At 36.9% G+C, this 10,842-nt stretch overlaps 1 protein-coding gene across 1 annotated transcript; it reads left to right on the forward strand.

Moving 5' to 3' along the window:
• The first annotated feature begins 1,433 nt into the window (after positions 1 to 1,433).
• Positions 1,434 to 7,884, forward strand: LOC103450038 (lanC-like protein GCL1). Its single transcript, XM_008389353.4, has 5 exons — positions 1,434 to 1,916; positions 2,146 to 2,345; positions 2,872 to 2,983; positions 6,193 to 6,663; positions 7,247 to 7,884. Exons 1-5 carry the CDS (start codon positions 1,770 to 1,772, stop codon positions 7,586 to 7,588), a joined length of 1,272 nt encoding a protein of 423 aa, XP_008387575.3. The 5' UTR covers positions 1,434 to 1,769; the 3' UTR covers positions 7,589 to 7,884.
• The last annotated feature ends 2,958 nt before the right edge of the window (positions 7,885 to 10,842 follow it).

A 10,842-nucleotide genomic window follows, 5' to 3' on the forward strand; every position in this document is an offset into this window, starting at 1 on the left:
GGTTAGATTTTTTAAATTATTTAAAAAGAAATCCAAACCGTAAACCATTACATCATATATAATTACAAAAGATAGTTTAAAAATGTGGCCCTTCTACTATTTTTCAAGGAGTGTGATTTTCTCCCATTTTTTTCCCTCCCCTTTTTTTTCCTTTTATTTGATCGGTCATGGTTAAACCATATCAATATTTTATATTAATTTTTAATAGAAAGAGAAAGACAAAATATAAAATATGAGAGGAATGAAGAGAATGAATTGTAAAGAAGATGGGAAAGAATCTTAGTCCATTTTTCAATCCAAAATGTTCATGTTCACACTGACTTTTGTTTTATAATTCTCTAATTGTCAATTCACATCACATTAAAAGCGTGTATCATTACAACCTGAATTATTGGGGAATCAGGTCCCCACAACTAACCATATCAACTTGTCTTTGTTTTTGCATTTTTTATTCGTGTAGGAATAACAATAAGAAATAATTTTACTTGGTGACTACATTTTAGTAGTATTTCATTTAGACTTATACGTGAAATGTTTTTTTTTATTTGATTCTAATAAATTAAAAATTCGATATTCGATTGTTATGATGGGTGTATTGTAGAGCTTCACCATTATTTCCCATCCCTTTATGTAATAACGTATTTATAAGGACATCTTTAATCCTTGTGTTAAAATATAAAAATTTTAATTCAAAAAATTTAAGTTTTAATCTAGAAATATATTTTCCTTCTCCAACCCTTGTGAATTAAAGGTTTATTTCCATGCCGTCCGATCAAAATGGAGCCATGGAGATTGCACATGGGTGGCCGACATCCCTATCAAGTTGGGCCCCACTTCTGCACATCAATGTCCCCTTTGCCTTGCTTTTGGCGCGTTGCTTTTCATTTGCTCTCCTTTTTCTGGCGCGTTCACGCGCATGCAGTGGATTAGGGCATTTACCACAAATTAGTTTTAACCCAAAATTGATTTTGAACCAAGGTTGGAGCAAGTTGGGGGATATTTAGAACTTAAATTTTAGGTTCTAACCCAAAGGTTAAAATGAGTCTAATGGAGATATAAAATGTCTTAGAATGAGTATTTACACTTTTAATTAGTTATATAGTTCTCGAATGGAAACATGTAACATTTTCATCTAGGCCAAAAAAAATTAACTGAAATTTAGAATTTATTAATAACATCAATTTAATTAGTTTTATAACAAAACCTTAACTTTTCTAATATCTCTCCCGTCAAAAGATAACTCACATTTATGCCTCTAGAAAAATAAATAAAGGGTTGTGCTATTCACACACTTCTTTTTACTTCTCACACATCTTTGTTAATTTATGTCCGTTGATCTTTTTCAATTTATCCGATTTGACGGCAAAAAATTAGAAGAGTGCGTGAGAAGTAAAAAAAAGTGTGTGGATATCACACTCCTAAATAAATGTGCATTTCATCATTGGAGATAGCTCTAAGAAATACTGATCCCTTTTTAATATTTTTTTTTTGTAATGAATATCCTTTTAATTTGACATTATTCACATGCATCCAACGCCAATATAAATATTAGGATAATTTCGACTTGTTTAGTTAATCCTAAAAAGTAATGAGCGAACGTGGTTCGCGGGGAATCATCTCCACAGTGCACCGCGGCTCCATATAATCACACCTCCACCCCTTTCCCTCTCTCCTCTCTCAAAACTCCTCCTCTACATAACAGTAAGGAATACTCTGCTGCCGTACGTGAAACTCAAGCCCATACCTGAAGGAAAGTCCAGAGCAACGACATGTCGTTTGGCGTGGAGTTTGCCCCTTCTCCGGAGGAACACGATGATGCCAACAACGAACGGCTGGATTTGGTCGATCCAGCGGCTCCGAACTTGTCACCTTCAAGCGGGACTTTTCTCAGAGCGGCGGTGACTCTCAAGGATCAGGTTTACATTTACCTGAACTCTTCAAATTATTTATTTTTAGCTTAATCTTGCTTAATTTGCTCCATCATTAATTAACGAACTAAAACCTTTACAATTTCCGAGTTTTATTTATTTATTTAATTATAAATGATATTCTATATTAATACGAGAGAAAGGTGATAACCACCGAACAATCCACGACTTGCTATTTCCAAATTATAGTTATTATTATATTTTTTTGGGGATATAGGTGGTGCAGGCTACGTGGGAAGGAAGACAGGATTCGGGTACGCCTACGGGTATGGTGTTGGATCCGACAGTTTATACGGGTCTTCTTGGTACGGCTTTTACGTGCTTGAGGTCGTACGAGGCCGCCGGTAACCGGCAGGACTTGGTGCTGTGCGCTGAGATCGTCGACAAGTGCCGGGCTGTCGCAAGTGCGTCAACCAGGTAATAATTATTTTCCCGAACAAATCGATTATAACCTACGCGGAATGGAGGAAGCAATTACGTGACACATTTCGGTCTACAAAATGTCAAGGTCTTTGTAATTCCGTTGTATTATTAGACTCGCTGTTTTCATAATTCCGTTGCATTTAAGTTGCTCTCGTATAATACGTATTGTTCTAATATCTCATGCTACAATACACTTAGAAAATGAGAAAACTTGAATGTAGTAAGCAAGAACGTGATTTTTCAACTAACAAAGGTCAACAAGTTAGGTGATTTGTTGGAGCTTAAATGTCAGAAAAGACGTTGTACAAGGCGAAAGTGATATGGTTTCGTTCACTTAGTGTGTTTTAGTTTTATGCCTATTTGCAGTGAGAATAAACCAAAAGAGAATAAAACATACAAAAAACATATCGGCAGCAGAAGAGAAAACGAGAGTGTGATATCCCTATCGAACACTAATTAGTGGCAAAAGGATATTTTAAGCAGCGAGTCTTGATCGATTTGCAATTTTGTTTTTATGCAGGCACGTGACTTTTTTATGTGGTAGAGGAGGAGTGTACGCCCTAGGAGCTGTGGTGGCCAATTTGATTGGGGACCATGAAAGACGTAACCTGTATTTGAATCTGTTTCTTGAGGTATTTATTTCTAACTGATATTGCCATTCTGTCGCCTTTTTTAGTATTGTCAAAGCTTCTATCACCTATGTTTGTTATTTGGATACTTTGTTGATACCTCGAGAAATATCAAATATGGAAAGTAGTCTAATTAGCAATTTTAGTTAGACTTGGCAAACGAGTCGTGTTTATCTTGTTCGTGACGTTTTCGTTATCTTAACATGTCGTGTCATGTTAAACCCCTTATATTAACGAGTTCTTAACAAGTGACTTGATAACGACTCAATTCGTTAGCTCGTCGTGTCATTCTGTGTTTGGTTAACGGGGCATAGAATAAATTGTCGTGCCTAATGACTAGAGTCTTGTTCGTATCGTTTTGGTATCATACTTTTTATTTTCGTGTTGGATTACTCGTGCAAGAAATTGTCAAGCCTCATTTTAGTCCATTAGCAATGTCAAATGTCAAATAGTGTCGATTTAAACATTTAAATGTAGGTTTACTTACAAGGAATAGGAACTTGAATCATTTTGATTCTTGAGTGCCATGCTTTTGCTAAAATATGGGTAAGAAAATTGTTTCTCCTGCCTTTATTTACACATAAGAAAACAGAAAAGTGCAAGACCTAAAAATAAGAAACCAGAACGATTATCAGAAGGAAATTTCTCTTCTAAATACTTGGAAATTTCATCAGCTCAAATGGTCTTCCCGCATTAATTAATAAAAAATAATTTTTGTAATTAACATCTTTTTTTTTTAATTTTTTTTTATTGTGAATTCATTGTGAGTCGAGTTCCCTACATTCAAGTATTATTGTTTAAATCTTCTAGTCTGTCAAGTTGAGTTTCTTGAAAAATCATGAAAACTTTCCATTCACTTTAACAAGTAATCTATTCTCTCTCAAAACACAAGTAATCTATTCTCTTGTTAATTAGGAGCTGATAAAATATCTCACAATCTTATCATGGATTTCTCTCAATTATCGGGTCATCGTTGTCATGAGATTACCAATAATTTTCAAACAGAACCAAAGTGTTAACTTAACATACAAGATATGTGGGAATATGCTTTCCATGTGATGCTTTACTAAAGAATGATGCTTTTATTCTCTTTAATCTTTCATTTTCATGGTATCAGAATTAGGTTTCGTCACGGTTCTGAGACTTGTTGACTATCAAACCACCACACTATTTGGTTTAATTTTGTGGCTCCTGCAAAAAGAAAAAAAATTGTTAGCTTTTGTTAAGAAATGTGTATATTTCTTAGAAAATACACACACACACACACATCAAGTGATTTATTGTCATCAAAATTTTAAATATATATTCCTTCTCCAAAACCAACGAAAGTCATATATGTTACTTGTACGAAAATGAACCCAACTTGCTATAAAACCTTATCACCTTAACCTGATTTGTTTTAATTAATTCTCTAATTAATTGGACTTTGGAGCATCTACTTTGTGAAAAGGATGCGTAATTGCCTCTTAAAGTCTAAACAAAGTTATTCCTTTACTTTTGGGTTGTGTTCTTGTAACTTATCATTGTATTTATAGGAATTAGTCATGTACTTTCCCATGGGAAAGCTAATGAATAATGATTTGGGGACTTACTTAGTGCTTGCGCTAAGGAATCCTCACTACGCCAAAAGAGGTTGGTAGGATTCACACGTATTCATTTAAATTAAATTTAAGATAAAATTATGGTGTTGTTAGTGACGTTACTACAAATTTATTAAAAAAAAATTCAAACCAATGAAAAGAGTGCAGGATGATAATTTTAGAATATTAGTAACAAAACCCTGAAATTATAGTTGAAATTTCCTCGTGTGGACCTAGACCTAGGTAGATAGGTGGAAAGATATTTGCGGTTTTGCTGTTGTATGGCTGTGGATTTCAGAAATGCATGTGATTTTAACTGATGGTTGGACGCCATACGACTTTACAATGAATATCAAATAGTGCCAAAGATAATACCCAATCTCTCCACCAAGTTGGTGACCAATGTGATCAAAAGCTTCCTGCCAAAATATACTCAGATTTTCCTTTTGTTGAACTTTTGTTTATTTCTAGGCTCTAATAAAAACACATGAAACTCATGTTTTAAAAGGCGGAGGTGTTTCATGGATAGCTTCCACCTTGGCATGAGGTGTGAGGCGAAGCCTCATGGGATTTATTTTTTTTTATAAATATATATAATATAATACTTGTAAAATAATTAATCAACAATCAAACAAGCACTTACTACCAAATTGAGAATAGAATACTACAAAATTTACTTGAGTTTTGAAACAAATTATGTTGGTGTGGAGAATTTTGAAACAAATTGAAGTATGAGATTCGGGTAAAATTGAAATATGGGATTGGGATTGAGAATTTAGGATTTGCAGAATTGGGGAATTGTGGAATTGGGGATGGAATTGTGTCAACCGTGATTGGGAAGATGGGAGTCGGGTATTGGGATGGGGAAAGAGGCTCGGGGTTATAATTTTTTAAAAATAAAATTAGACTTGGCTAAAACGACGTCGTTTTAGGTTAAGTCGTGAAAAGTTAAAAGACTTAGCCAAAACAGCATCGTTTTGGGCCAAATTTTTTAAAAGATTGGGTCAAAAGGGTGTCGTAAATTGAGCCAAGTATTTAAAAAAAAAAAAAAAACTTTTCTTTTATTCGCAGTCGTCGTCTTCGTGAAGACACCACCTCTGCAACTAAAGAAAACCAGAGGGCAGTCGCTGCACCAAAGCCCAGCTTCGACTTCAGGATTGCCAAAATTTCAGGCAAGATTTTGGCCGCCTTAAAATGCCCTAAAGTACACCTTAGCCGCATAGGTGAACCCCGACAAGCCTAGGCGAGTTTTTCACTAATTCCCACAAAGCAGAGGCGAAATTGCTCCTGCCTTGCTTTGCCTCAAGGCCGCCTAGGTGCGCCCCAATGCGCGCTTTTCAAAACACTAATTTTACGAAAAGTGAGATTAAATGCCTCTTAATTATTATGTCATCAAGAGTGGTAGGATACCTTCTATATTGGAAAAAAGTCGAGATTACGTGTCTATTACCCAAGTTTGTCCAAGGCTATATAGCACATTTCTCGAAAGTATTTTCAAGCTGGATGGTTACTTTGGATTGATGTGTTGCCAACGAATAATACGACGTCATGAATTAGTTACATGAGAGAATCTCTCTTTTGTAGCTCTTGTATTGTTTTCCCTCGCTTACCTGTTTGGTTGACTATGTACAGGTGGCACAAGAGAAGGCCCTGTCTGTTGGGCCGGAGGAAGGTGGTTTTGGAATGTCGTACGATCTTCTCTACGGAAGAGCTGGGTTTTTATGGGCAGCTTTGTTCATAAACAAGTATCTTGGACAAGAAAAGTTGCCAAATAATCTTCTAATGCCTGTTGTGGATGCTGTGTTAGCTGGTGGTAGGGCAGGCTCATCTCATAACCCGTCCTGCCCGCTCATGTTCAGGTGGCACGGGACTAGGTATTTGGGGGCAGCCAATGGCGTGGCTGGAATTTTGCAAGTGCTGCTTCACTTCCCACTTTGCAAAGAGGATGCTGACGATGTGAAGGCAACACTTAGATATATGATGGCTAATAGGTTCCCTCACAGTGGAAACTACCCGTCAAGTGAAGGAAACCCTAGAGACAAGTTTGTGCAGTGGTCTCATGGTGCAGCTGGCATGGCCATAACCTTGTGCAAGGCATCTCAGGTTGGTGTGGCAGCTCTTTTGTAAATTTACTCTTCTTAACGCATTTCTCACATTCGGTAGTAAAAGTAATTGGATATATGTTTTGATGAGCGAGTAGTAATGTCAAAAGATCAATCGGTTTAGTGAGACCTAGTATTCACTTTGTTAGATGCAGAAAGTCCTTGGTTCAAATATCATGTATGACATTTTCCAAATTAAAAAAAGAAACAACAAAATTCGTGAGAACTAACTATAAGTCGATGTGCATAACCCTTGACCATAATATTGATCAAATAAAGTCGATTGTTTTTTAGATAGATAAATTAACAGTTGATTGAAATAATGCGTGTTTTCTATTTAGACTACATTTAAAGACCACCTTGTTAGTAAATGTGGGTCGAAAATATAGTCCCCTTCAGTCGATTACCTAATTTATTTTCTGCAAGATGTGCTGAGAATTGTTTGTTCTGATCCTTGACCTTTTTTCATATATCCCAAATTCTCAAAGTTTGTTTCTAGCACAAAAGGATGGTCATTTTATGTGCGTATTTTCTGCCTGTCTGCAAGACAAATGAGTTAACAGTTGTTCCTTAACTTTCTTCAGGTGTTTCCAGGTGATCGGGAATTTCGCGATGCTGCAATAGAAGCAGGAGAAGTTGTGTGGAAAAACGGTTTACTGAAGAAGGTAGGACTTGCTGATGGTGTGGCTGGGAATGCCTATGCCTTCCTTTCTCTGTATCGTCTGACTGGAGAGAGCATATACGAAGAGAGAGCAAGGGCATTTGCAAGCTTCTTGTATCATAATGCCGGAGAGTTTGCGACAGCGGGACACACACATGGGGCCGAATATGCCTACTCTCTCTTTCAAGGTCTTGCCGGAACAGCTTGCCTCTGGTTTGATCTTTATATACCCGAAAATTCTAGATTTCCGGGTTATGAACTGTAGGAAATTGTGGAAAGTTACATATTGTTATAAGATTTATTAGTATATATGATTCTATCCTGACATGTATATATAGATGTGTACTCTAGTAAGAACTGAGAAGATGAAATCTCTTTTGGTGTGAGATTAATTCTGTAAGACGTCGTTGCGAGAGGAGTCAGTTGTGGAAAGGACATTTGTTGTTAAGTGTTCCAAGTCTTACAGAAATGTATATGTAAAGAGCAATCGCTATTCACAGAAGAATTTCTAACAGCCCTTATCTAATTACGTAGGGTTGTAATAAACTGCTTTGCTGACTACACTAGGAAATGACAACTGTCATGAGTAGACATCTTTATCTTTACGCCCCCTCAAGCTAAACTTGGAAAAACCAGAGGTTCCACGGGAGAGCTTCAACTGAAGAAACAGAAACTTGTTTTTGTACAAGGATTTGGTGTGAATATTTGCGATTTGATCTTGACTACTGACGTATTGCGCTTGAACAAGATTTGCAAGAACTAATTCTTGAATATAATGGTAATCGATCTCCACATACTTAGTCCTAGCATGAAATATTGGATATGAAGCAAGATCTATTGCAAAAATATTGTCACAGCAAATGGTAGGTTTGTGGGAAAGAGGGAAAGAGGAAGGCTAAAATCTTTGAACACTTTTCAAATCCAAGGTGATCTCTATTGCAGTGTGTGCCAAAGATCTACATTCTACCTTAGTAGATGAACGAGCCACTGTGGGCTGTTTCTTGGCACTCCAACTAATCAAATTAGTGCCTACAAACACATAGAATCCACTAATGTATCTCCTATCAAAGGTTCAGCCAGCCTAATCTGCATCTGAATAGGCTAACAAATTGAAAGATCCCTTTTTAAACTAGAACCCACGAGAAAGTGTAACTTTGAGCAATTGAAGAATCCTCTTGGCTGTTTACATATGAATGTCAATAGGAGTGTACATGAATTGGCATACTTGATTTACTGCAAAGGAGATATCAGGTCTGATCCAATTAAGGTATTGTAAACCTCCTACAATGGACCTGTACTCTGTTGGATTTGGCAAAGGTTGACCACTGCGGTCCAGTTTAGGTTTCTGCAGTAAATCAAGTAGATATTTTCTTTGATGAAGGAATAGACCTATGGACTTCCAAAGTCTATTGTAAGGGTCCAATTCTAGGAAATTACTCATGCATTTACGCATTTTTTTATTCAACATTATTTAGGATCTTATACTCAAGGGCGGATGCCTGTTGAGACCTAAGTGGTCTCAGGATCACTCGAGAAATATGCATGTGAAGGTCTTCTAAAAATCTTCCGAATGTTTTGTATGGATTCTTTGTGCTCATCAAGTATTTATTGTAATGCCTACTAGGCATATTTAGAAGGGTTGCGTCAACAACGCTGGATGAATTCTCTCGATATCACTCATTAGATTGCTTCGGCATATGTCGATATCTATTGACATGTGTACAACATGGTTTGTCTGACGACAATAAGCCCACCAAGTGTTTGATGAAATACCTCAATGAATAAACTGAAAAAAGATGTTGCCTTGAACTCCCCAATGTGAGAATTCTGAACTCTCCTCTACTTATATCTATGATAAAATCTTACCACGTTTTGTTTATGACTTTTAATTCACAAATGAGACGTTCTTGAGCAAAATTAGAGGACGGGGAAACCATAATTTTTAATATTAGCGACCGAAGTTCAAATCAATGTAACAGGACATTGGGCTTTTGTCCCGTTGGGCCTTGGGTATCAGCAATTTTGATAGCTCGATAGAAAGATATAAAGCCCAAGTTGCAAAGGCCATTATTACGAAGGGTTTGATTATATAAAGAGGTATTCTGTTGCGTTTGTAATCATAGAATTGTAAATGACGTTCCTTGTTTTAATTGATTAATGAAATATTATATAGAAAGGTACTGTTGCTCCCTGTTTTCAAGAATTAGTTATTATTGACGCTTACTTGTTATTTGCAAATACTGAGGGATCACTCTTCCACCAACTTATATTTAGCGTTAATAAATCTGCTTTTTAACCATGCTCACGGTATTTTGGAGGAACATGTGGTCATGGATGATTCTTGACTCCACAAACTTCGTGTTGATAAATTCTTTTTTAATGACCATCTTTTGAAATTTGGAGGAGGTATATGCATGGATGATTATCGACTCCACTAAATCACTAAATGTTAAGGTTTATTTTAAATGTCAATCATTGTAACTGAGATAAAAGAATGGTGGAGAAATTTAGGAATAAAAAATGTAAGGAAAGAGAATCGGATCACCTGGTCCCTCATAATTGATTCATTCTTGATATTTCCTAATATTTAGGTATTTGATTACAGATTTTAAAGAGAAGTTAGCATTTACTCGATTTCTTAACTGTTAGTAAACAAATGAGAAAATTTAGAAGTGAAGTGATTCTCATTCATATGTTTTAGTATACACAAAAGTCAAAATCTAAATGATTTGAATTCTTATTCCTTGTAAGTAAACAACTAAATGATTATATAATTCCTGTTCGTGGCTAGAATTTCCGTCGGGGATGTCTCCTAGCCGACGAGCACACAGCTCCCTGAGAGGTTGGCGCCGGTTGATGCTTTCTGTCGGGCTTTTGCTTCACTGGCGGGCTTGTCGGGCAAGGCTTGTAGGGCAAGGCTGATCGTCTTGCAACTTCCTATCTTTGTGGTTTATCAAGGGGTTTGAGAGCTTTAGAGAGGGGGGGGGTAGGGAGATGAGTTTACAGAAAGAGATTGATACTACAGCAAGCTTAGGACAAGGTAGCAGAGCTATTACAAAGGCTTTTGGTGAGAGTTTATCCCGAAAGGGATGAAGGCTTGGGCTGACTACAGCTTCGTTTGAAGGAAAATCTGGCTTTGAGCAGAGTTTGTGCTTGTATTTGTTTGTTTGATTGAGTGTCTTTATCTCTGATTTCTCTTTCTTCTTTTATAGACACTTCGGCTTGGCCTCCTGTAGCAGTAATCTTGCCCAAATGCAGCTTGAAGGGTAGTGACTCATAAGCTATTTACTTGTACTGCCACTGTAAAGTGCTTTTGGGCTGATTAGCTGGCTGGTCTATACCACTTGGTCTCTAGGCAGGTGAGCAAGTGGTGCAAATGATCTGCACCTAGTCAGGAAAGGCCTTTTCTGCCTTCTGGGCTTTGGCTGGGCTTCGGGCTTTTCCCCTTTCCAGACCTCCTTTTGGGCTAACTCCTTCTTGAGCCCAAAGTTCAAGTTTTAACCCAAATAGTGCCCCCTT

The sequence above is a fragment of the Malus domestica genome, chromosome 15 (assembly GCF_042453785.1).
Source record: "Malus domestica chromosome 15, GDT2T_hap1".
NCBI lineage: Eukaryota > Viridiplantae > Streptophyta > Magnoliopsida > Rosales > Rosaceae > Malus > Malus domestica.